The following is a 27,718-nucleotide window of genomic DNA, read 5'->3' on the forward strand; positions in this document are numbered from 1 at the left end:
CACCTTTCTGGGATCATTTGATCCCAGCGGTATTCCTGCCCAGAGTAGGGAGGTTGGGTTTGATGATCTTTCAAGGTCCCTTTCCAGCCTTTAATTTCTGTGATTCTTCATGGTCTCACCTGACCATCCAAACTGACAAAAGAACTTCTACAGCACTGGTGGAATTAGGCCATGGTGGTGGCTTGTTACTCCTGTGTTAGGCTAGAGGAGAAATACAGTGAAGATTTCCTCAAGTAGCAGACAGACAGTCTTAGTTCTAAACTGCTGAAGGCTACTCTGCAGCACAAAGGGTGAAAGCAGTGTCACAGCAGAGACTTAGAGAAGAGATCAAGGCTATGAGTGAAGATGACATAACTTAAAGAGGATGGGGAATTGCTGCTCAGGCGCAATATACCTATTACATCTGCATGATCCTGTTAAAAATATAAGTGATAAATCACTAACTCTAATCCTGAATGAAACAGGGTTAAAGTTGCAACATCTTTGCTACAGTCTGGCATTTGAGGGGGATGCAGTTGTCATATGCTTGTTTATGCCCTAGGTGATCTGGTGCCTAAAACTGTTCATTATCCTTGGGCAAGTCCCTCCCAGGAAATAAGTTGGTAGTGCTCATGGTCCCACTTTCCTCTTAGGAGCAAGCAGGTTCTAAGCCCACACACACACTTGTATAGTCAGTACAATATTGGGGTAGAGACCACTAAGCCCAATACAAGTAGAATTGGAGATCTTTTGACACTAAGTAGGTTGCTAATGTCTTGAGGTGATCTTCACAAACCTGGTATAGCTCCATGCTGTCGCACATTACGTAGTAAGTGGAGGTGACCAGTTGGAATGCAAAGGTAAACAAGCTGCAAGGCGGACTTGGAAAAAAGGACACCAATTCTCTCCAGCCTGCTCCTCTGGCAGAAAGTGAGAGATACTTCTGGATCAGATTCCAATCTTCTGCTGGAGTAGGTAACAGCAATTAGGAAAAGCTTCTGAAGTAGCTGCTGGAGCTCAGAAAGTGAGCATGATGAGTAAAATGCTGTCATCTACTCTTAAAAAGCAGAAATATTCAGAGCTGCATAAGAACATAAAAGTTTTGCTGGTTGGCTCAGTGTAATGTCTTTACCTGCACACTACTAATTTGTCAGCATTCCCATGATTCACTGTCAGCTATCAAAACAGGAGACAAATGCACTAAGCATGGATGGATAGAGACTAGCAAAAGGGCCTCACTCAAAAAATCAAAGGTGGTGCACGGAAAAGGCCTGTTTCAAGATTTCCTACTCAGGAAGTTCTAGACAGAAGTAGGGTTACCAGTATAAAGGGATTATTTTAATCTACTCTTGCCATCCCCCAATTACATTTTAAACTGTTAAAAACAATGGTGGTTTCTAATTTCATTAAGCTCAAGGTTTTGTGCTTTGCTTGGGCAGTGGTAAGGTACAAAGGATGAAAGAAAAAGATCAGCAACCAGATTAACCAGAATGAAGGCTGCTGAGAAAGTAATGCATATGCAAAATGAATGCATCACAGGCAAGCACGCACTGCAAGCAGTTCATGGTTCTTAGAGCCCAAGTTCAGCATATTTTGATCAGAGTAGCTGAAAGGAGGAGCATAGAGAGATGAAGTTATTGCCAAGATGGTCCAGGGAAAGAGCATGTGCCTTCATTGAAGACTAGCTGCCTGTGGGCATATCTCCACATGCACTTTACTGTGCAGTAGACTAATTTACTGTGCAGTAAAGTGTCACTATCTACATGTGCACAGCAGTTGGGCTGGTGTAGATTAATTTACAGCACTGCTAGATAGTCCTGTCAGACACAGGTACTGGTAATGGTGGCTTAAACACATGTGTAGACAGTGAAGTTGGAATTACTTTGCTGCAGCTCAAATTGCACCAGAGTTTATTTAGTTGCATTAATTGTATGTATAGACTTGCCCCTTTTTTCTCTAGTTGAAGTTGATGGTCTATTGAAAAGATCTTAATTGGAACTCACCCTCTGGGAAGAGGCAACTGGTTAGTGTCTTCATTTATTACAATCACTTAAAAAAAAACAACAAATGGATCCAGGTGTAAGCTACCGTGCCTGCCACAGTAAGTGCTGTAGCCTTGTTGTATTCTATATTGCAGAGGTCAACAACCCCCGGCGCGTGTGCTGAGCATAGCACGCAAGGCCATTTTGCTTGGCCCACCACTGCCAGCCTGGGCTCTAGGCAGCTGCTGCCAGCTGTGAAGCCTGGGCTGCTCCCCGCAGGTGGCTGGGTAGCTGCAAGTCCTGCTGCAAGCAGACCAGGCTCCGTGGTTGGCAGCAGCTACCCAGAGCCTGGGCTGGTTGGAGCCAGGAGGCTGCAAATATCTGCTCCGGGCTTCAGCATTAGCTCCACACCAGCGGGTGCATATGCACCTCAGAGCGAACGGTGGGGAGGGCCTGAAGCAGCGCAACCCCAGCCTCTCCCCCACTGCTGGCACAGAGCTGATGACTGGGCTCTGGAGCCTGGTGCAGCTGTTTGTAGCCAGCCTGGGCTCTGGGCAGCTGCTGCAGGCAGCAAGCAGGCTGTAAACAGCTGCACTGGGCTTCACAGCCTTGGCATCAGCTCCATGCTGGCAGCGACTGCACATGGACTGCACAACATGCTATACACAGTATCCTACTGTTTCTTATTTAATAGTTTTACTAGATAAGCTAGATATTTGTGTGGCTTATGGTTGTAGAAACCTAAGGATGTGCACATTTAAAACAATATATATTTTTTTATAGAAGTTGAGCACTAGCAGTAGCTAGTGTTTAAGGAGGCAAAAGTTGTTTAGGATGTAGAACTTCATATTTGGGCTCTTTCAGACCAGGTTTTGTTTAGAGGGCACCATCACCATGTATATTAAGATCTGTATGCATAATAGTTGTAGAAATGCCAACAGAGCCAGCCATACGTCTCAAACTTTTGTCACACGCAATGTGTCACTTCACCGGGTATTTTAGGGAACATTAGATTCAGTGCCCTGAAAATTTTAACATTCCTAAGCTAAGACACATAAGCTACCAGCCTTGTTGACACTGACCTCTGGTGGCAAAAAGTGAGAATTAGCTGCCCTGACCATGCTATACAAGAGTCTTGCATCAATCTGTCCCCAAGGTTCTGTTACAAGATTCCAGTAATCTATTCAGTGTTGGAAATCTGATGCTGTAGTTTAGAGATGCAGGTCTGGCTTGTTATGGGGATTTGTTAAAGATAACAAAAATAGGGTAGCTCTGTTACAGATTATTTCAGTAACAATACAATGCCAAGCATGGTCTGCAGGAGATTCATAGACATTAGGACTGGAAGGGACCTTGGAAGATCATAGAGTCCAGCCCCCTGCCCCAGGGGCAGGAAGTCAACAGGGGTCACAGGATCCCAGCAAGATAAACATCCAAGTGTCTCTTGAAGGAGTTCAAAGTAGGTTGAACCACCTCTGGTGGCAATCTATTCCAAACCTTGGGGGCTCAGATAGTAAAGAAGTTCTTCCTTATGTCTCACCTGAAACAGTCATGAAAGAATTTGTGACCATTCGACCTTATCATCCCTTGGGGCGCTCTGGTGAACAGACAATCCCCTAGATCCTGGTGAGCACCCCGATAAACTTATAGATCATAGAAACCAGGTTTTAGATCCACCAGAGAGAAGTTACCAGTTTTAAATGAATATGCATTTCCCATCTGTTGTGAAGTATCATAGAAGGCATAGAGCTTTGGGCATCCCTCATTTTAAGCTCAAGTCAAATACTTTTAACTTTAATAACACAATCCTGATAGAAGGATATTAAAGACAATCTACACTGCAATTGTGGCCATTTGCACAAGTGTATCTAAGCTCTCTATAACAGATTAGTACCTTATTTTGATACAATATCTAAAGTTTAGTTTACAACTTGTAGCTTCAAAAGCACAACTCTAGGCATGCATTTCCTGCATGATTAAAGTATTAATTAAATTTCTAAAGAATCTTCCCACCTCTTCTGCTCTTTACTCTGGGCTTACCCCACATTTCCATTGGCCTTCAAGAGGAAAAAAGTCTCATCTGTAATACTTGCCTGAAGTGCCAAGGAATTAATTTCAGTATCTATTTAGTGGTTCCAATTTAATGTGTTAAAAGTTATGCCACAGACCCATTGAAGATGACAATAGAGAAACTGCAGCCAAAAAGAGAACACATGCTACTTTTTCATGCTGGTGTAAAGATGGTTCATTCTGGTTATTGCTTTCTTTTTCAGAATGGTATATTAAGAGAAAAGGCTGTAAAATGTGGCCCAAAGTCACAAAAAGCCACAGTTTAGTGCCAGGTATACCGTTGCATCAAGATTTATTGTACCTAGAGGAAGAATAGCAGTTGAAAAATGAGCTCCTACATCAAGTTAGCCAGATTTTCAGAGACCCAGAATTCCTGGATTTTTTGAGAGTTTAGTTTCACATCTAGGTTTGAAAGTCTAGACTGTGGAGTTTTGGTTTGGGTTAGTTTATCCCTCTCAAAATAAGGCTACAATCTACTTTACCCATTTTCAAAATAAGGCACTTCAAGGCAGCAAGCTAAGTTAATGTCAGAGCAAACTAGAGAAACTGAACTTGTTGCCTAAAGAGTGCTTCAGGACCAAATATTCAGATTGGTTGGGGGCTCAAGAAATTGAAGGCAAGCAACTGAAAAAAACATCCCCAAACCAAACCTCTAGAATCATCAAAACAAAAAGCTAACTGAAATGGAGTAGCAGGAATCTCATCTCTCTATCCTCTTGAATGCTGACACTTTTTTTCCAAGATGTCCACTTGGTAAGCAGAGCTATGGCTAGCTCTTACTTTTTGTGGCAGTGTAATATATGCGGCTTAGTATTGTTTGCAGAGTGTTGAGAACAAATCACAAATCAAGATGACTTGACAAGAGGATGCATTTGCAGTAGAGTTCCCTTTAATTCTTTTGTTACAATAAAGCACACAACCTTTAAATTACATTTGACATCTTCTACATTGCTATCTAAAAGCTACAATCCAACATACACGTGGCACACAAGTCTGGCAACATTCACTTCAAAGAAGTGGCACGTGTAAATCAAAGCTAAGGCTTGACATAAAAATAGACCTTCCTCTCTGCAACTGGATTTATAAAAAAATACAAAGTAAGATGAGAAATGGAAACAAGGTGAATCAATGAAGCAACCATCATTCCCAGGATTTGATGCAGAAAGTTATTTGATCAGCTCATTTGCTGATGGCACAAATGAAAGCTGATTAAGGCAAAGACTTCATAAGAAAGGCGGTACCTTGTAAACACGAGAAACAACGTTTTCTTTATCAGAAAAATTTCTCTGGGGAGTGATGAATTTGACTTGGCCCGTGCTTGGCTGGAACCACTACCCATTCTCACTGCTGCCTTCTGTTTCTGAAGCTAACACGTGATGTGCTGTGGAATGTGAACTTGCGGCAGGCAGCGAGGAGGGTGTAGCGTTCTCCCAGTGCTGCGGCAATGAGGTGTGCGGCCACAGGAGTTTCCAGTGTGCCTGCAGGGCCTGTGCAGTGTGCTTAGCCTTCCGGCTTTGGTATCTTATTTGGCAGTGTATTTTTCATGGCAGACTGTGGACCACTTCATCCTAAAAAAATTCTTGAACCTAGGGACTGATTAAATAAAACAAAAAGTGAAACTGTTAGAAAAAGTCATCTGACTTTAAAGCCATATTTAAGAAAAAACAAACTACACTTCAATTTGAATAGCTGCTGTGCACAAACTAGTCAGTGTGTCTTATTAATCAACTGGCACCTAACAGCAACGTAGGTCACTAAGCAGTCACAATTTCCAAGTTAAAAAAGAAAAAAAGTTGTTATTTCCTGTTGGGAGTTGGGCACCTTCTCAAGTCCTCACTTGGAATTTGCCTGCTTTAGTGAGGTACTTGACACCTTTAAAAGGCTTGTATTTTTCTCCGTACATGTCCAGGCGATTTACTTTCAACCCTGCAAAAGGGAGAACAAGAGTAAGAACATGCATTATTAAAGTTATGCCCTTTCTGTTTGTAAAGGATCTTTCAGTTCCAGAAGTTTCCTGTGCAGAGAGGTCGTGTCCCTACATTGACTTGACTTGGTTTCTCTTCTAACCTCCTTTTCCTTTCTAACCTTTTTCAGAGGTTAGTCTAGACCATAGAGTCAGCTGCTGCTACACTTACAAGCTAAAACATTGCCCAAATGATCCTTCCTCATTCACTTTAGGACTCTGATGTATGCAGCAGATCTTTCAACAGGGGGGAACAACCTTTATGGCAGGCATGTCACAAATGTATCCTCCCGAAGTGCCACTCTGATTCCTGATCTGCTCCTCGTTCACTGCCTGATCTCTTACTGTGCTTCCTGCCCATATGCTCCCCAATCTGCCACATGCCACACACAGAGGCTGCCCATGTTACCTGTGGCACTCATGTCGCAGGCTGACCACCTCTGTTCTACAACATGTAGGATGACTGAGTTAAAGTTAAAACCTCAGCTCTGCAAATACTTATACAAACAATTTTATACAGATCACTCATGCAATTGGCTTCAAAAGTGACTACTCCTGTGCCCACAGTTAGGAATACATATAATCAGAGATTTCTAAGCAGTGAACACTTTTTAAGCAGTGTTCAAGGAGTTGAGGTCCCCAGGTTATACTTAAATCCAAATTTGGTTTAACCCTGTAGACTTCAAAGTTGAGTTTTCCCTTTGAAATAAAGAGTTATTCTGAATGTGAAGAATGCAGGTTGACAGCTCCCTAGGGGTACTTAAAAGGGTTTGTAGGAGGTATGTGGAACTGTGCATGCAGCCTCAACACAACACGCAGGCAGCCAGGACATACCCCAGCCATGTGGAGAGCAGCTGGGTCCAGTGGGTAAGTTTGTCATGGGGGGAGGGAATGGGGCAGGGGCTGCCCAGTTGGGATGTGGGGGAGCTCCTGCTGCTACATGTGCCTGGGAGGATATGGGGTGGGGGATGGGCCCCTGGATCTGCACGTGGGGCAGGGCAGGCTGGGGACAGGGCCACTCTGGGTTTGGCTGTTCTTGGGGTGGTCAGCAGTGGCACTGGGCCCTGCTGCTCCCTTCCCTGGAACCAGCCCAGTGCAGTCCTGGCCCCAGCCTGCCCATGTCCTGTGCACAGACCTGCGGGCATGCACCCAGATGGGGTCACTTGTTAAAAATTGAAAACCCCTGCCATCTAGGGTCGGACCAGTGGTCCATCTCTGACACTGGCAGGGGTGAATGCTCTAGAGGGATGCATCAAACAGGATTTCACTATTCTCTACCTACAAAGTAAATGAGTTTGAAGAAACCATTAGTTTGAATTAAGCCCAATTCAGATTTGCAGATGCTCCAATTCAACGTAAGACCCCATATTTCTGTTTAGTGCAATAGTCTTACCTGAAATAGCTAGCTGTTGTATCTTAAACTGAATGTTTAGGCTGGGATTCTCCTCTGGCTTGGGGGCACCAGACTGCAGATTCACAATGCCCTTCAGATTTGGCAGCTTTTGAGGGGTAATTTTGCCAACATCCCATGTTAAGACCTTAAAAACACACAGACACACAGTAATGAATAAGTGTAGGAAATCTCAGAAGTCAAGTTACTGTCAGGCTTCTAGTTTTTAGGCTGGGAAGCTAGTCTGTAGCTTGAAAAAGGGTTGTGGTAGCTTGGCAGTAGGACTAGCTAGGAGAGGTAAGAGTTCTAACTGGACATGTTTCCCTATTCTTACCTCTGATATGTGCATTTCATAGTACAGGAAACCCTTGTTTGCAGGATTGGCATTTGCAGTTTCAAATATTCGCAAATGTTAAATATGCATCCGCATCTTAAATATACTTACAGGAGCTCCTTGGGAGCGCTGCACTTGCCACCGCCAGGCTCCCGCCACCACCAGAGCAGCCATGCCCCCCTACCCCCAGCCACCAGGGGCACTGTGTTCATGAACGCAATGCCTTATTTGTGGATTTCGCCATTTGTGGGGATCACAAGAATGTATCCCCTGTGAATGGCGAGGGTTGCCCGTACTCATTCCTTTTTTAATGATTGGTTCAATACCCAGATTGGTCAGTTGGGCACATGAAGTTATAAACTGTTTCAACACCCAGAGACAACTCTGTATCAAAGTAGTAAAGTAGCACATCACAAGAGAAAAGCACTGGCACTAAGAGAAAATCTCCAGTTCCTTAAGGGCTAATCATTTCCAACTAAAGGTGAATTACTGGCCTTTCCACAAAGTTTATTTCTAATTAACCAACAACAACAAAAAAGAAGAACATGGGCCCTATTGGTAAAGAGGTAAGCCTCCTGTCAGCGCAGTTCTAGAAACAGGGCTTTGCAGCTGCAGTAGAAGTGCACCGATACCTTGGTCCCACATTGGATTGACACCAGTATAGGGAAAATTGACAGTATTGGCAATCAGCCTTTTTTCCCTGATGTGGCCGATAATGGGTGGATCCCACCACTGCACGCACCATGAGAGTGCACAGGGGTCATGTGTCTCTGGATCTGTCTGGGGCAAGGGCAGGCTGGGATCAGGGGCAGTGCCAGGCTCTTCCCGGCAGGGGGCTGGGCCAGAGAAAGACTGGGGGGGGCTATGGCAAATGTTGGAGTGGCTGAATCCTCCCCTCCCAGTGTCACTGCCACATGCCCCAAGCGCAGCCTGACCCAGCCCCCTGCCAGGAAGAACCCGGTGCAGCCCTGGTTCCAGCTTGCAGCAGCAGCCCACTCTCACCAACCATAGATCGGGGGGGGGGCATGCCCCCATGCCCTTCTGGGGTGCATGCCACAGCAGGAGCTGCCTCCCCCTCACCCCCCAGACAAGCTGCTCATAGCTCTGTCCCGTGGCCCACCCTGGCTGTGCAGCACCTGCCCCTGCCCCAGCCCCACTCCCTCACCGCAGGGACCCCGATCTCCCCCACACCCCTTGCCTCCCCCCACACCAGACTTACCAGCCCAGTGCTGGTTTCCAAGCTGCTCAGCTTTATATCAGAATTGGATTGGTATTAGTTGATAAGGCTCCTTAAAAATTGGCCATTGGTATCAGCCCCAAAAAAGTCTTTATTGGTGCACCCCTAAGCTGCAGAATGACGATATGTTACACTTGATAAGCAGAGGCTTGGACTCAAATGTGCTGCCTTCTGCTTGGCTCTACCGTGTGCAGTCCTTCTGCGCAGTAAACTCCATTGCAATGTTACAGGCAAGTTAAGTTTTGGTTTTAGGATAACACAATCCAGCAGACACAAATTAATGTATCTGCTGTAGAGAGAGTCCAGAATAAAATTATGTTGGTGGGAAGCAGCCTCATCAACTGTCACTGTGCTCCTTAACCTTCTCCCAAAGTGGAGGCATTGCCAATGTTCCTACCCCAACATCAATACTTTGCACTGTTCTACCAACTGCAGTCAGTAAGCAGAGTTTACTAGGTTCCATTCTGGTCACTTGGCTCCCATGCCCACCCTCCCACTGTTGTAAGCACTTGAAGCATTTTTTTTTTTTTTAAGCCATATGATTTCTTCGAGGAACCTTTGCCCCATGGTCAAAATCAAGAACTGACTGAACAATTCCAAGAGCAACTATTAGCTCAGATGACGTAATGTGACAGGCAGGAGCAACTTGGCTCAAATTCCAACCTGGTAAAATTGATCTTGGGGACCAAAAAGAAAAGAAAACCTCATATGCCTGAGGATTCTGCACGTCAACTCTAATGACAGCAGCAGGAAGTATATCTGCAGAGGAGCCGAATTAAAGGTCTCTGTACTCTGTACCACTGCTCTGTTATTTAGGTTTAGGTCTTCTGATCAAGTATGAAAGCAACAAACAACTGCCTGCTGCTTTACTACCTACTTGGTTTTAATTCTGCTGAAACAGTCACAAGTAAACATCATCTTAAAGAACACAGGGAAAGGCACACCATTAGCAAAGTGAACAAGAAAGCTGTTGCATGCATTAAAGAAACAACAGAGAGAGAGAGAGGAAAGGAAACTTACCTAATCCTCTTAAGGCAGGGGCAGGCAAATTTTGGCCTACAGGCCAGATCTGGCCTACCAGGCAATTCTGACCTGCAGGTGCCCTCCAATTGTATCCCGCCCAGCCCCTAGGCCTCGCTCCCACCCTGGTGCGTGGAAAGGCCCAGCCAGCACGAAGCTTTTAGGTGGGGATGCTGCTGCCACTGCTGCAGCCATAGGGTGACTGGCTCAGCTCCCCTGTTCAACAGCTCCTCCTTCTGTCCCTGCTGCTGTGCTTGCTCTGGGAAGCAGGTAGGGAAGTGGCGGGGTGGGGGGTGGGGGGGGGGGAGCTGTGGCAGGGATGAGGGGAACTGCAGCTGGGCAGAGGCAGGGAGTGTAGGACTGGTAGGAGTGTGGAGCCTGTGCCCAGGGGGGCAGCGAGAGCATGGAGCTCAGGTAGGCAGTGTGTGTGTGGGTGTGAGGGAAAGGGGGGGTGGGAAACCCCCCTACACACACAGCCTCTACATGATGCACAGCCCCTGCGCAGGTGCTCAAGGCGCTTGTGATGCATGCGCCTTTTAATTAAGACAGAATTAAAATCACAAGACTTACTTTAGTGACTGGATCAAATGTATAGCTGCCTTGTGAGGCGGTAAGATTCATGTTAAGTACAGCTTTTGGCATGTGGACTGTCATGACAACTCCTTCCACTGTTTTCCCCATATTCTGTTTAGGTCCAATTGTAACATCAAATCTCCCTGAAGAACTGTTCTCCTTAAAACTTATCATGTGCTTCACATACACAGGAATTGCCACCAAGCTGGAAAAGAGAAATTTGGTGTTAAATTCACCCATCCAAAGTACTATTTCCTAAGTATAAAAGGTACTATTTTAGTGTGCCTATCCACATGCAGGGCATTGTAACTTTTGTGATTTACTTAATGCACTTTAGGTACAGGGTCTTAAACCTTAATAGACATTCCATGGCTTGGTGTGAGCTTTGTGCCTTTCTGTATTCTGTAGAGCAGGAGGCAAGGAGTGCTGGACACTGCACAGTTACCATGTTGAAAAGCCCCTCACTTTTAAATACATGCACAGTAAAGGCAAACTAGATGCACTACTGCAGTTTGCCTCACGTACAACAAAGTTTAATTAAGGCAACTTCCGCTACTTAAAAAAAAAAAATGTTCTAAAGTTGCCCATGTGTATTAAGTGACAGCTTTAGCACACTTTAAATGGCAAAGAGTCATGTGTATAGGCATCCTTAAATGGTGCTTGTATCTACTGTCTTCTACCAAGGATAAGCTAAAAACAGTTCTTGAAAGTAGGAAATAAGACTTTGGTAAAAAGATCCAAAGAAGGTAAAGAGAGAATTCCAAGACATTGAGTAGCGATATCAAGGCATTATCTTAGTGCAGCAGTGCTCAACCTCTGGCCCATGGGCCATATGCAGCCCACGAAGCAGTATGAACATCCCATCACAGGTATGTCATCATAGGTAAATACTCCTGCACTCGTCCCCTCCTTTCTCCTGCTGCTCAGTTCAGGAACAGGAGAAAGGAGGGTATGAGAGGCAATGGCGTCGACATGCCTGTGTGCTCAGAGCTTTCATGCAGCTCTGGAGCCCAGGAGCCAAGTGCAGCTGCACCACCTCTCCCACCTCCCACACTGAATTCAGCAGCAGGGAAAAGAGCAGCTGTGGTATGCAGATCTTGGGCTCTGGTGCTGCATGAAAGCTCTGAGCAAACTGGCATGTCACTGTGGGCTCTGGAGGAAGCCACAGCTTTCAAGTTGAGCACCCCCACTGCTGCTTGCTGCCTCTTCCCTGCCACTCAAGTCCATGAGGGAAGGCTTGGTGGGAAAGACAAATGGCAGGGATGCTCAGCTCCTGGGCTTTGCAGCCCCATCAAACTGCAGAGAGGGGAAAAAGCAGTGGAAACCTGCCACTGATGACCTCATGAACACACAATCCCCCTGGGGTCCTGGTGCAGCATGGGGCTAGCTGCAGCATTGGGAGGGGGAGTTATTTCAAAGAAAGCCTCAATGCTCTGGGGCACAGCATGGTCTTCTACACTGCTCTCATAACACATGGCTCTCCTCTCGGTCACTGGTAGAGCACTGAGAGGTGCAGGGAGCTGAGGTAAAGGTACAATGCTACCACCTAGGTAGTCTCCAGCTGTGATCTGAAAGAATGTTTTTATTATCTTGTGTAATATTATGGCTGGTCTTATTTTTTGTAACAATTCCACGGTTTACATTTTTTTAAACAAAAATTCAGTGAATAACACTGAACTTTTTACTTTGTATTAACAAAGCAAAAACTAATATGTTTCCCTTCTAATATTCTTAAAATCTTAATGTTATGATATGCTGAAGTATACAACTATAATGCTTTTCTTCGTGGCCCTTGGTCCATTTCTGATTTTAATGTTTGGCCCACTTGTAAAAAGAGGTTGAGCACCACTGTCCTAGTATAATAATTTGTTCAAATGCAAATATATTTGCTACAACAATCAACAGAAAAAGTGCCAAAAGACAACCAGCCAAGAATAATTCTACTGTTAGCCTACAGTAAAAAGAAATTTAGCTTAAACAGGTTTGCAATTTAGTTTAAATAAAAAAACAAAACAAGCCACAAAGCAAAAACCAGTGAAGATTAGTGTTCTGTGCTGATACAGTATCTTAACTGCAGAGCATTCTGTGGTATTTGAAATATTAGCCATCAAGAGCAGACTTGTTATTACCAATGGACTGGCCTGCTCAACAGCCACTGCCAGATGCTATCAGCATCTCTGTTGGAAAACTGGTTTATTATGTTAGAACAGCAGTTCCCAATCCTATTTGGAACCCCACTTCTGGCTAGCTCACAACCATTAGCAATCCCTAATGTTGTTTAAGTAGTACTGTGTTAGAGAGCAAACAGAGAATCAGATTAAAGAACTCACATCTTGCAATAATGGGAGTTCTTGCATTGTCAGAACAAGTCAGAGATAACCAAAACTCTCTGCGAGGCTTTTGAAGTTATCCATGTGCAAATCAATAGTTGTTGCAAAACAAAGCTAGCAAAGCAAACACCAACTTACTTTTGTGAGCTAACGCGGTAGGAGATCAATCTGAAGTTTCCATCTGGAGGAATAAACGAGAGGACTCTTTCGGACTCCCAGCGTTTGAAACGAATGCAGGGATGGAAGCTGACATCATCCAGCAACCTTGGGTTCTGCAGAAAGTGACCAAGTAAGCAAGGTTCTCACACCAGTTGAACGTCTAGCATCAATGTTGATGCATTTTTCTCTTCATTCTCTTTTCCTTCCTTTGGTACTTTATAGCGGTGCACCGATAAAGATGCTTTGGGCTGATACAGATGGTTGATTATTGACCAGCCATATTGGCTAATACTGATCTGACTGCTGATATGCAGCCTGGCAGCTTGGAGAGCAGTGTCCCGCTGATAAGTTTGGGGGGGGGGGGTGCAGATCAAGACCCCCGCAGTGAAGGGAGTGGGGCTGGGGCAGGTGCTGCCTAGCCAGGGCGGGGCACAGGATGGAGCCGACTGCTTGTCTGGTGGGGATGGGGAGAGACGGTGGCTCCTGCCGCAGCATGCACCCCTGGGGGAGGCATGGGGGGCACCCCTGGGGGAGGCTACAGGGGGGCTAGAGCCACCCCAAAGTTTGCCATAACCCCCCCCCCCCCCCCTTGTAAGGCTCCCCTCCCAGCACAGCCTCTGGGAAGAGGTTGGTGTTGGCCCTGAGCACGCAGCAGGCAGCCTGCCCCCACAATGCGCAGATTGGGGGGCATATGCCCCCTATACCTCCCTCAAGGGTGCGTGCAGCAGCAGGAGCTACCTCCCCCTCCTGCCTCCCCAAATGAGCTGCTAGCTCCATCCCATGCCCTGCCCTGGCTAGGCAGTACCTGCCCCAGTTCTACTCCCTCCCTCACTGTGGGGGCCTCCATCTGCCCCCTGCATTCCCCTTCCTCCCCACAGACACTGCTGTCCAAGGTGCCAGGTTGCACTCCTGGCAACATTATGCTGCGTCTGCATGCTGCGTCTCCATGCATGCACATGGCATTTATTGACCACATCAACCAAAAAAAGTCAATTGCTGATGTCAATTTTCCTTTTAATTGGTGCTGATAAGATATGGACTGATGTATTGGTGGGTGCACTTCTAGTACTTTAGATAGGATCCAGCTTAGAACAACCCTAATAGCCGTAGAACAGGAGCCTGATGGTGGGAATGCCAGTTTCCTCTCACTATCCTATTGCAGTGCCTCAGCTATGACCTGTAGGGACAGAGTGCAAGCAAAAACAATTTTGCCATCCGAACTAAGGTTGCCAACATGGATGCCTGCTAAGGAAGGGCTAGTTTTGATTAAGACACTTCTTGGGCTACTGAACTAGAGTCGAACACTGGTAAAATTACGGTGCATTTTGATGGCTAAGAGGCAAAAGACTATAGAAGTCTGTGAGCAATGAGGTCAGAGTATAACAAAAACCACCTGATGACTTAATTTTATTTTTTAGCATGGTTGCCGATTATGAAAGAGTATGCTGCAAGATGACAAAAAAGCTAGAGTTCTCGCTGTAAACATGGATTGCTGACAGCACTATTTCAATAATTTCTGCATAATTCTAATACAGGATAAAACTACAACAGTTAGTTACAGGTAGATTGCTGATTATATTGTTAGCATTACCATGAAAGAGAGAGAAAGATCTGGCATTCCCGACAGCTTAATGCAGGAATCAATGACACCTTGAATTTCTGCAAAGACTGTGGAACCTGGAAAGAGGATGGAAGACATGACTTAGCATATTGTGGATAGCTGAGCAAATAATGAGTTGCAGCAAGGGGGTATAGAAGCAGTTTTTAGTATGGTGCACATCCTATAATCTCTAACACCCAGCCTAACAAAATGGTTCTCTTCACATGTGGCACACAAGGCTTACTGGGGCATGTAAGCTACAACATACAACAGTTTATAAGCTGGTTGAGTACTGTTCAAGTTAGAACACAGGATTTCCACCCAACGTGGTTGTATGAAGTTAGGCAGTTAAGTCCCCTTCTCTTCCCTCCTATAAATCTAGGAGGTTGGGCAGTGTTGTAGTGAAACTGAAGTAAAATCAAGAAACTCTTGTTTTGCTTATAATTGGTTTTCATGGCTAGAAATGTACTGCACTGAAGTCACAGTTTAAACTCAAAAGAGATTTCATTTAAGCAGGGGTGTCAAGGTTCTGGCCTGTAGAGCACTGTCATCCAGTCAGCAGGGCTCCCCATAAGGCTGGGAATTTGGTGGTTGGACAAATGAGGGCAGCGTTAAGTGTTACAACTCCCAGAGCTCCAGCAATTAAAGCTGCCGGGGTACTTATACCTCCCCCCAAATTTCTAGCCTCACTGGGAGTCCCGCAGGCCTAATTCATAGCACTGGGCTATGTAATCTGGCCAGCAGGGCTGGAAATTTGGTAGTGGGAGGAGTGGTAGCTGTTGTGGCTTTGGGAGCTGTGGCAAATAACCCTGCTATCAAATTTCCTGCAGGCTAGAGGACATGATCCTATGGTCCGGATCTGTTCCACTGGGCTGAATGAGTTAGACATACCTGCATTAAAAAAATCTAGAACTCATGCCTCAGATGGACAAAGTGAGACCATGGAATCCCTGATTCACCAAGACAGCACTCTTGTCTATGGCACAAGGGGACAAGCCTTGGTGAGCTCCTGGGGTTTTAAGCTACAGAAGAGACCAACAGAAGATATACACAGGTGACAGTGAAAAAGTACCACAAGAAAAACAAAACAATAAAGCTAATTTGGTGAAGGGTCTGTTTCCAAGGAACAGGAACTAATGCTACCAATGTAAATATGGTAACATGTTATTCTAGAGCAGTGAAGCCTGTGACATCAGAAAGTAGAAACAAGATTTCTTCATCACAATCCCTCAAGGGAAAAACAGGAACACTTTACAAACTGGAACATTTTACAAGCTTACAACTAACTGTGTAAGATTCAAACCATCCCCACAGCCTCAGACCTTGTTAGGAGTGGTAGAATGGAACAGAAATAAACAGGAACCTTGTAATAAAAGAAATTTCTGACTGAGCACACATATTACATATTGGGTGGCATGGAGCTATTTAGATTTGTGTTAAACCTCAAAATAATCTGGCTAGTTATCTTCGCTCTTTATTCTCCTGGAGAATTTCAGCATCCAATATACACACGGGCTTCTGGAGCTGCCTTAGAATTTCACACTAGAAAGAGAACTGATGCTGTCCATTAACAGTCTGCCAGAACAACAAGTAAAATGAAATCATGATTGAAGTTTGCATTGAACTGATTGGGACTGGGAAAGAGAATGCTAGTTGTCATTATACCAATCCTTCAATCTCAAAAGGCTGTTTTATGGTGCACTACTGGGACACATCTCACGTGATGCTACTTGAAGTGGCAGATGCTTACATTTTGAGCACTTGAGAGATTTCCTATGTAGGCAGATCTTACAGAGTAGTTTGCTTTTGTCATTTTATTTATTTTCTTTTTAAGTAAATACCAGTTAAGTTAGTAACATCTACAGACTTCATATTTTTCTCAGTTTTCTTAAGAAACAGGAAACAAACATTTTTCCACCCCTCAGAGAAGTTGGCTGTAGTTTGTATACAAAGTTAAAAACACTGGATGGCTATTTTGAAAAGAGCATTCTATCAATATTACAAGAAAACAGGTAAGTGGGACAAGTGAGCAACAGCTCATGCCCTATTCACAGAATGAGGAGGCACAACAGCAATGAAAGAAAATGGGAGAGAAGGAAAAGATAATGCACGCCACCACACTTGAAGCTCTGGCTGTAAAGAAACAAGTTTCCATTAGGAAACATTAATGTACTAGCACATATACAATAACTATCTAAGTGGAGGCCATTACTTTTGCATTAGTTTATTGGATAAGTGGCCTAGGCAATATTGTTATTTCAAGATAAAAAAAAAATACATCTGTGCATGTTGTTTTAAAAGAGCAATGTACTTTTGATTGGTAGATGGAAAAGCAACATGTTAGTCGATCTGAATCCTCTCTAAATCCTATGAGGTGAATGGAATGTTGAAACAGCCTTTGAAAAGGAAATTCAAGTTGACATGGCTTCTTACCTGATTTATCTATAATTGCATCTATTTCTTCAATGACATCGAAATAGGCTTCATTGTTTGTGTACTTTACCCCAGCTCTGCGCCAAGGAATGTTGGAGAGCTGTCCAGTAGGAAGTGTCTCCCCCACATTACTGCTGCCTTGAAAAAGCAAAAAAGAAAAAAAAAAATGCCCCCACCCCCAAAGAATACATTAGAAGAGAATGGTTCCAGATCTCATAATTATATGTACCAACATAAGATTGCATTCAATAACTAAATTAGGTGTCATACACTAGGATTTCCATAAGTGGCCCTGAGTAAGTTGCAATGTGTCCTTACTGTTAGTGCCTTAGCATGCATTCCTTATACCTCTAAAGGCATAATTCAAGTTAGCAGAATTTAGGAGAGGGTACAATTAGGGGCTAGATCCAAAGAATAGATTTCTATGTTGTGATGCTCACAGAGATGCGGGGTGGAAAATTTTCCAGTGCTTTATTTTTCCGTGGGAAATTTTCTATTTCTAAAAATTCATTGTTTCATAAAATTCAGTAGCAACAATGAATGCCAATACAGGCAGTCCTTGGACTTACGGCGCAGTTGGTTCCTAAAAACCATGTCTCAAGTCAAAACGTTGCAACTCGGAACCAATTTTCTCATAAGAAACAATGTTATACATAGTAAATGGCTTCACTAAAATACCCCCAAATTTTGTACTCGATCCATTATAGATGAGTAATATACCTGCATTAATGTATTTATATTGTAAATAGCGATCATATCGATTTGGAAAGACTTCTTTGAGGTGACTGCTGGACTTTTTGAAAGGCTTTTGGTTGGACTATTTGAAGGATTATTGGCTGCCAGTTTTTCTGGAGTCTTGTCTGCTTTCTTAAAGAAAGTGTCCAAGGAAGTTTGGACACCTGTTCTCCAGGGAGGTGAGCGATGCAGCAAATTTGTTGGCTGGCATGGCGTCACATCGGAACAAGCGTTGTAAAGTCAAAACTGACATCATAAAGTTGAAACAGGGTATCAATTTATAAACGTTGCAAGTGTGAAACGTTGTAACTCGAAACGTTGCAAGTCGAGGACTGCCTGTACAATATTAGGCAAGCTTGGCAAAGTTGTAATTAATATTTTTTCAGGTGATTATCCCTAAGAAGTGCGTGAGAGAGAGTACATATATGTTTTATTGATTTGTAAACAGGAGGGTAAATACTAGGGCTGTGCGAAGCTTTGGTCCCCGATTCGATTCAGCGGAGATTTGACCCGATTAGGTAGCTGAATCTCTGAATCCAAACTGAATCAGAGGACCCTTTAATCTCTCTGAAATCCAAACCCTCCAAATTGATTCGGAGAGATTTGGAAAGATTTGGCGATCTGGACATAGACACAGCTTTAAATGTTTTTTCTACATGCCTCTAGGTAGCAGGTGGCACATGAATGCTGTGATGCTGGGGCGCATGGAGCATCCCACAGGAGTGCGGGGGGCTCCCCAGCATGCTCAATAGCAGACCTGGAAGCGAACCAGAAGCAGTTCTGGTCCACTTCTGGGTCCGCTGGGGAGTGCACTGGGGAGGCCCCCCCTGTGACTCACTGGCTCAGTGACTGGTGCCTCCTGGGTCTGGGGGGGCACCTGGGGTCCCCCGCAGCTGATGGCCAAGCCAGGAGGGGCCCCCTCCACATGCTCCCCAGCAGACCCAGAAGGGAACTGGAAGTATGTTCCAGTCCACTTCCGGGTTCACCACTGGCCACATGGAGGCTGCCCGTGCTCCTGTGGGATGCTCCGTCTGCTCCAGCATTGCAGCGTTCATGAGCCATGCTGGTACCTCGAGGTATGTAGAAAAACTTTAAAGCTGTGTCTATATCCAGATCGCTGATTCTCTGAATCACCGTCGAATCTTCAGATTCAAATTTGGCCGAATCGAATCAGGGACAGTGATATGAATCAACTAATCAAATCACTGCCCCCAATTCATGCTGAATCAGAATCCAATAGGGCCTGCTTTGCACACCCCTAGGAAATATACTCGCATAATAATCCAAACCAAAAAATCAAGTTACGAATTCACCTAATTGGCATCTAATTGGCTGTGCAGGTCAAATCAAGCCAAAGCTAAAATTCTTATTTCATCTCAGGCTGCAAGCGAAATCAAGACCAAAACTAAAAAACTGTGATTAATTTCTGTGTCGCTTTCAGTTCAGCAGCAGCGTCTCATTTCGTTTCTTGAGTTGGGGAAGTTGGAAGTTAGTTTTTTAGTGCTTTTGGTCTGAAGTAGTCATAAGAATGCCTAATCAGAAGAAAAACTAGTGTGGCATCATTATAGTGAAGTTCAAGCCACTGAAGGAAGGAAGAAAGTTGGTAGATGTAAATATTGCGGGCAGGAGTGTGCTAAGAAAGCAACAAGAATGAAGAAACATTTAACAACATAAAGAAGCTGTCCTGAAAGAGTACAAGCCATATACAGAAAGCTAATGCAACAAAGTGGTGGAACAACATCATCTGAGAAAAGTCTGCTTCAGGAATCCTATGTAAATAAATAAATTAATATGTGAAACAACACACAGCAGACGCTAGTATCTATATTGTTTTAAAACATTAAAATTTTAAAACTTGTTAATGCAACTCTGGAAGATTCTTTATTTTTAATTTAAAATATTTGTATCCTGCTTTTCTGCTTGCACTAAACATCCAAAGTGGCTTAGGCTTAACAATAATTTTGAAAAAAATTACATAATAGATAAATAATTAACTATTTCAACCCAGCAGAGCAAGCTTAGTCCTCTGGCTATACTTCCCTTTGCCTGTGTAGTCCCAGGGCAGCAGAGCAGCAAGTTGAGCAAGCAGAGTGTTGTTTCTGGCAGGGAGTGGGGAAGCAAGCTGCCTAACATTTCTCCTTCGCCTTCTGATGGATGAAGCCAGACTAGACTAGGCCAAAATAAAAATCTTTTCCCCCTTTTGTTGCAGGAACTTGGTAACGTAAGTGCAACAACACATTTGCAAAAAGTGGTAATTGAAAATGTTGTTGAGCTGCCAGGTGGGGGGGGGGGGGGGAACGGGACAGGACAAAGAAGCGGGATCCTCACTTTCAAGATAGCTCACCAGGGGTGATCCACCATGAGTAGAGGTGTTCAAGACAGTCAAGCTTTTTATCAAGCTTTGTGGACAAAATGCCAAAAGATCAAGAGAAAGCAGATGAGACATTAGCTTGAGCTATATTTGCAAGTGGTACACCTCTTTCCATTACTGAAAATCAATACTGGAAGGAACATTACAAACTAATTCACCCATCATATAAGTTACCGCCATGTTATTCCTCATCACATTCTCCCTTAGAGAAAGAGTATGACAGAATTCAAACAATGGTTATTCAAAGGAGTCGTCAAGCAGAATCACTGACTCTGATGCCAGATGGAAGGACTGATGTACAAGGAAATCCTTCATCGAACATTATGTTCGCAGCACCTGAACCAATATTCCTGAAAGCAATTGCTACCAAATCTTCTCGTCATACAGGTGAATGCATAGCCAAATTACTGAGTGAAGAGATTGAAAGTGCAGGTCCTTCCAGGGTACAAGCCCTTGTAACTGATAATACGAGTAACATGGAAGCTGCATGGCAAATATTAAAAGGCAAAGTATCCTCATTTAATAGTATTTGGCTGTCTTGCTCATGGGTTGAATCTTCTGGCAAAGAACATAGTAAGTGTGAATACAATGAAGACAATACTGGCAAACTGCAAAGTGATTGTGAAGGTATTGAACAATTATGTTGCTAATCAGACTTTGAAGCAATTACAGAAAGAGAAGCAGGGGAAGGAAAGTGCACTTCTATTGCCAGGATAAACTAGATAGGGCTCAGCTACAAAGTGTTTACATAATTTGTTGTGCACAAAAAACTGTTTGCAGTGTGCTTTAATAGATGACACAGTATCCTAGATTATTCCCGTGAACATTCAGAAACAGATTCTCAACAACAATGTGTTCTGGTTTTGAGTTCAAGGAGCATTCAATTTGCTACTACCAGTTTCAGTGGCTATCAAGAAACTGGAAGGAGATGCACGAAGCCTTTCAAATATTCCAGAGATATTCAGACAACTGGATAAAAATCTAATTGAGCTTTTGCCTTCTTCACCTCTATCCAAAAAAGTAGTAGTAAAATAAATGTTTATTAAGCGATCTGAGTTTTGCTCTCATCCAGTTCATCTAGCAGCAAACCTTTGGGATCCTCAACCCAGAGGACAACATTTTTCAGAAGATGAATTATCTACTGCTCTCGATACAATTATGGAAGTAGTTAAGACTGTCCCCAACATTGACAAAATAGCCGTGATGACAGACATTGCTGAGTATCGTGCAAAAGAAAAACTTTGGAGCAAAGACATTATTTGGCCAGCAGCAGAGAATGTGTCTCTTTTCACATGGTGGAAGGGATACGGTAACACCCGACTGTCATCCAGGATTGCTCTACGCATTCCACCAACAGCGGCTTCTTGTGGATGAAACTGGAAGGCTTTCAGCTCATTCAAGACAAAAAAGAGGAATAGACTAACAAATGAATGCACCGCTAAGCTTGTTTCTATTTCTCAAAATTTCTTGCTTCTGGAGAATCAGTCAGAAGCACAGTTAGTAAAGAAGATATAGTGTGATAAGTTGCTCTTGCCCATAGACTCATTGGTAAAACCATCCTTTAGTGAAAGAGAATGTTGTTCATATAGTTCTGAACCAGATTTTCCCCAATCCGATTCTGAAATGTAACTAATAAGTAGTGCAAGTGATTCTACAGATAGTGACAGTGAAACTGGAGGTGCCACAATGACCTCAGTGGAAGAAAGTTAAACCCTGTTGCAGTAGATGAGTGGACAACCACGGCACATCTTGCACAGTTCTTTGGGTGTGCTAAAATTGTGTGCCCATAGTTTTCAGTGCCTTTGGTTTTTTTCTTTAAAATTTAAACAAAAAATGTAAGGGGAGCACATGCTATTGTGTATTGTCTTTATATTTTTACAAGTATTCCAATAAAAATAATTTCCTTCCACATAAAGCTTTGAATTTGTTTGAATATAACATTTAAACTACATTAAGTGTGCTGTATTTAATCTTTTCCTAATCAACTACTTCAGTTCAAATTCTTGTGGCTATTGGGATATAAAATTAACATGGTGGTACTTTTAGTTTTGTTTACTAAATATAAGTTGAATAAATATGCTAAATCAGATCATGCTCTATTTAGGACATTGGAAAATTTTCTGGAAAACCCATATCTCTGGATGCTCAACATCACATAACAGCAGAGAACTTTCAGGTTCCTGGTCCTTGCATGGATTCCACTGCCCTGAGTCAGACACCTACACTCAACACCCTGCACAGACAGACCATGCTTCAGAATGACATTCTGAACAGCCAGCACGATAAGCAGGGATTTGCCCAAGCAAGCTAGCAGAAAAGCAGAAAATGGGGGCATCTTTGAACATGACCTCTACCCAGAGCTAGGCTGCAACATAGCTGTATTGACAGAAGGTGGCTTCTGTCACCTTGGGTCATTTTGTTCCTGGAAACAGTACACCAAGGCCAGCAGAAAACACAAAACAATTTTTGTTGGCATATGGTGCATTTCCACTAAGGGGCTCTGCTGACAGAGCAACACCAGTGCATTTACAGCCCCTTAGGATCCAGAGTGTGACAAGCCCTTAGACACCTAAATTTTATTTACAACTTTTATTTTGATTCTGTTCAATTAATGACATGGGACTTGTCTTCACTTTCATTTTTGTTCAAAGCAAGTGCAAGTATTGGTCCTAACCCAAGAGCCATGCACAGGTAAAGGATATGCTTTAAACTTAAGCAAGCTGGTCCACTTGATGCGAGCTGAAACTCATGCAGTGACAATACTGGAATCACTGATATATTGAGTACTCAGCTCATCTGTATTGCAATACAAAACTGTGGTGTTCGTGTTTTTTGGAAAGCTCTTGCTCAAGCTACATAAAACCATTATCTATATGACACAGCTGTACTGGCATAGCTATGCCAGCAAGAAGTATAAAAAGATCATCTCCCCCAACCACCAAAACTGCAATCACACCAGCTTTGCTGCCTTAGTGCTGAAGCCACCGTTAAAGCAATGGCAGTCTCAGTAGCTTGAGTTGTTAGACTGAACTCTGCAGTGAAGATAAATCCTTAGGCTCCTAAGTCACTTCAATACTTTTGAAAGGATACCCTTAGCTGTCTATATCAGGACAGAACGAAGGTCATTAATCTAAAACATGAAGTCACTTTGTTGTATTAAAACGAAAAAGGAGAGAGAAAAAGCTACCTTTAAAGCCAGTTGGCTATTTTAAAATCATACCTGTGATAGAGTTGACGACAGAGCGCAAAATTGTGGGAGGCTTAATCAACTCTTTCAAGATGTTTGATTCTGTTGCCAATGGAAAGCCATTGTCTAACATTTCTTCTAGAAGCTCGTATACAATAACCACATTGTCCTTAATCGCGGTCTCGGAACACTCACCAAAATAATCCTGAACAAAGGGAAAGAATTTTTAGTCATGTTAAAATGCTTGACAATTTGAGTTTACTTAGAGATAAAGCTGTATAGAAATGCTATTACTAATGTTAATGCATATTTTTAATTAGATAACTCCTATGAAGTACAGCACAAGTCTGGAACATATCTCTGGGTGCAGTCCAGTTTTCAGCTCTCCTGGGACCACTCACTCCAAGTTCAGCAAGAGAGAGATTCTTCAGTGATTTCTACTCCAAGAAGTAGGTTTATGGTACAGCAGGGTAAGTGCCCTCTCCAATGAAATTGTTACCAAAAATAGAATTATAATTGATACTTAGTTCCATCCAATCAGTATGAAGGGAACATTATAAAAGCTTACCTAAAGAAAGGCTGCTTTTGTAAAACAACATTCTCCTTGTGTGCACTTAAATCTATGTATAGCCACAAGCCAAATGAAAAAGCAAAATCTTAGGTAAGTGTGTGCTTTATAAACCAATGCTTGGCTTTTGGTTTGAATCCTCAGTTTTCAAAGGGGAAATCATTGACTGGAAGGGTTTAGCTAGTTCAAAATACTTAAGCTTTTGCAAGAGACACTTGAGGCAATCTGACAATTCCAAGATTATACCAGTGACAGACCTGAAAAGTATCTGCGACGCGGTGCAGGAATTCAATTACAAAGAGTGGTGGCACTTCTGTCTGTATGACAGACACAAAGAAGATTTTATCCCGGTAGATGCTGATGAGGTAGTGGTGTGGCGTTGAGATGACAGGGGGCACATTCTCAACATCGACTGCTTTTTCCTGAGCTTCAAAGAAATAATCACACACAGATTGGCTCACAACGCTCTTCCAGTGCTTCTCCAAGAATATATCACCAGAACAGTTTATAAGAAACAGACTGTGGATCATTTTCTGTTGGAGACACATTCACACAAGTTAAAACAAACAGAAATGACTAAGACTGATATCAATTCTCACAGCTCTCCCTTACAGTGGTGGCAATTCTGTACCATGCTACACTGATTTTTTTTTAAGTCACCACATCAAATATTAAATATTACAGTAAAATCAGTAAGTAAAAGACATTCTACAAAACATACCCATGCTAACAATAAATCAAAATGGTTTGATTTAAAATAGCTTAACTCATTATTTTAATGAAGCAGGAAATTTGATTTAAATAATAATTTTAATTCCTGTTCCGCATTTCTACTTCAGGTTTTTTCATAAAGAAAGGCAGATTCTTTTGGCTTGGTAACTATTGCAATATATATTATTTGCAACTAAAATGTAGCCCTTCTACTGAACCTGGGACTATTTTTCAGTAACCAGGTAGACAAACAAAATGAACACATGTTTGTTTAAGCAACTATGCAGCTTAACATTTATTGAGATGCTTGCTTAATTTTTACATTAGTTTCATTTGAAATTGGTACATGACATTGTTATTGACAAAATGTTTACTCATCTACTTGTAATGTGCTTGAAGCTGTATTAAAATGAAAATAAGAATGACATTTAAATACAGCATTTTACAAAAATGTTTTAGTTACCAGTTACACAATTAAATAAATACAAAAGAACTCCCTACTTTAAGTGTCCAAGATACCTAAGAAAGAAGCATATTTGTCTAAATATGCTTTACTTTAAAAAACTAACAGATTTATTAAATGTAGCCAATATATATTATTTGTAGTAAATAAACTAGAGTCTTGAAAGTCATAACTAGTTATGATAATCACAAAAACATTTGATCTCAGTCTCATATGATTTTCATTCACATAGTAGATGCGGAAAATAAGCTGTCTTTGTTGTCTTAATTGCCATTCTGTTTCACAGCTTTGAATGAATCAGGCAGTGAAGTGAACTAGCTAACCAAACTAGCTAAAAAACAAAAAACCCCAACAAAATACTCTCTTTGTAACTGCCAAAGAGGCTACCTCTATCAGAAGTTGGGGTAGCACTTCCACACATTTAAAAATAGCAAGGAAGCTCAATGCATTACCTTGGGGGGATTAAAATATTAGCGTTGGTGCTCAATATCTAGGTTCAGAAAGTTATTTAGACAGATGTGAAGAAACAGCATAGTTAATAGGTATTAATTTCTAGAGTACTAGTTGGAGGGAAGAACAGCAACTAAATTCATATAGCCAAGGAAAGCTGTATGGATATTTTCCTTTAATCTGGATAGGTTGGCTAAAATGGACTTCAGATGGCAATAGGTTGTATTCCACAACAAACCTAACAATGACAAAACATTTACTCACTCCCAAAACTGCCACATTTAGCGGTACACCCATAAGAAGAGCTAACCAGGAAACACTGACCATTTCATACTACATGCCTTAAGCAATTTTTCCAGCAGTCTGATACAAGGCTTAACTCCAGATAAGACTCTCTCCGTCATTATTACAACTCAAGCATCTGTTTATTATGTTGAATCTGTGTACTCATTTATCTTACTGGAAAAATGCACTTCTGATAGCCATGAAGCAGCTTAGTCTAACTCACCCTCTTAATTCTGTGAAACGGATTAACTGCCTTGTCTCCAAAGGGTCTTTAACCAAAGTTAGCTAATTTATATTAAAAGCATCTCTTTTCTTAGGGAAGATGCATAAAAAGGACACATCTTTGGCCATTACACAGGTAAATATACATTCTGAGCCAAGAGGTCACTTAAAAGGAGGACTTTTAGGAATCCTTGGGTGCGTCTACATGTGCAAATGCTGTAGGATGGGTTTGCTCTAGCATAAACTACCCTGGGCAAGCATCTACACATGTGGGGATGCAGAAGTGGATTTGCTGCTCCTGACAGCAGTCTACTCCTGCCCCCGCTGGCCCAGCACCAGCCTCCTGGAGCAGCTTGTGTATGTGTAGGTGGGTTGCACGTGTGTGAACTGGTGAGTGTGTGTGTGTATATATGGCATTGTGCGCATGATATACAAATTAGAGATCTGTGTCTAACTTTTGGGGTGTATAGTGTATGTGCTTGAATTGGTGATAGGTATGCATGTGCCTGAGCTGGGGGTGTGTGTGTGTGTGCGCGCGTGCGCACACACAATTGTGTCACACCCTCCTGTCTAACAGCGCAATATTGAGAGTTGGCCTTACCCCACAGGGCAACAGTAGGGCAGTTAGCATCCAGATTCCCCACTCAGCCAGGGTCTTGCTGCTAACTGCCCCAACTGGCAGACTGGGGCAGGGGACTGGGACCTGCACCCTGTCCCCGGCAGCTCTTCCCAAGCCCTGCACTTCAGTTGCTTGATAGGAGCACAGGGCTGGAGGACCTGCCTCTGACTGGGATAGTTTTCAGCTAGCCCTAGGCTCTGTGGGGAAGTTTGCATGTGCAGCCTGGAGCTGGCTGGGGATTGCCCGAAACAGGACAGTCCCCAACCACCTCCAGGCTGCATATGTAGACTTCCCTGCACAGCCTGGGGCTGGCCAGGAACTGTCCTAGTCAGGGGCAGGTCCCAGCCAGCTCCAGGCTGGAGGGTGAACTCTCCCCATTCATGGAGTTCCCAGCCCGCACTCCACAAACAGGCTGGGAGCTTGTTCCCAGCCTCCTCTCTACAATTGTAGGAATGAGGGCTGGAAGACTGCATCCAGCCTGTTCCCAGACCCAGCTCCACAACTGCAGTTGCAGAGTGAGGGCTAGGAAAATCTTCCAGCCCCCACTCCGTGATTGGGGAGCAGAGGCAGGAGGACAGTGTCCCTACCTGGGCACCAGTGGCAAAGCCTGCCCCAGCAGGGAGCAATCTCCCGCCCCCTGCTGTCCAGGAGCAGCCCAGGTTTGTTCCCGACTGGCTGTCTACACTTGCCATACTGCGCAGTAACAATACTTCCATTTACAGGTAGCAAATTTACTTGTGATGAGCACAAATTACTGCACAGTATCTGCATGTGTAGATGGCAATGCTTACAGCGCAATAATTTGTGCTAATCTTGAGTAAAGCATCTCATGTAGACACACTCCTTGATGCCAATAGTTACAGATAGGGAAGGAAATAAAGCTATAAACTAGTTCTCTTCTTGACATATATTAAGCAAATCCAATGCTAATTGTATTTATTGTGTTTCTGGAACAGCAATAGGAAAAAAAGATGGATAATTTTTATAAAGCAAGGGAATGTTTTTAATGACACGGCAGCCTTGCCATAATTGCTTTA

The 27,718-nt window shown here is 43.2% G+C and overlaps 1 protein-coding gene across 3 annotated transcripts in view; it reads right to left on the reverse strand.

The window, feature by feature from the left end:
• Window positions 1–4,898: 4,898 nt before the first annotated feature.
• Window positions 4,899–27,718, reverse strand: part of AP3M1 (adaptor related protein complex 3 subunit mu 1) — a 39,798-nt gene continuing 16,978 nt past the window's right edge. For all 3 annotated transcript variants that reach the window (XM_006273788.4, XM_059729740.1, XM_006273790.4), the window contains 8 exons: window positions 24,189–24,464; window positions 23,397–23,568; window positions 17,071–17,208; window positions 14,629–14,714; window positions 13,017–13,150; window positions 10,546–10,753; window positions 7,388–7,532; window positions 4,899–5,957 (listed from right to left, as the gene is read on the reverse strand). In XM_006273788.4, coding sequence (XP_006273850.1) covers window positions 5,857–5,957; window positions 7,388–7,532; window positions 10,546–10,753; window positions 13,017–13,150; window positions 14,629–14,714; window positions 17,071–17,208; window positions 23,397–23,568; window positions 24,189–24,461 — 1,257 coding nt within the window. In that variant the 5' untranslated portion in view covers window positions 24,462–24,464 and the 3' untranslated portion in view covers window positions 4,899–5,856. The remainder of the gene's footprint in view (window positions 5,958–7,387; window positions 7,533–10,545; window positions 10,754–13,016; window positions 13,151–14,628; window positions 14,715–17,070; window positions 17,209–23,396; window positions 23,569–24,188; window positions 24,465–27,718) is intronic.

Source organism: Alligator mississippiensis, chromosome 6 (assembly GCF_030867095.1).
Source record: "Alligator mississippiensis isolate rAllMis1 chromosome 6, rAllMis1, whole genome shotgun sequence".
In the NCBI taxonomy this organism is placed as follows: Eukaryota; Metazoa; Chordata; order Crocodylia; family Alligatoridae; genus Alligator; species Alligator mississippiensis.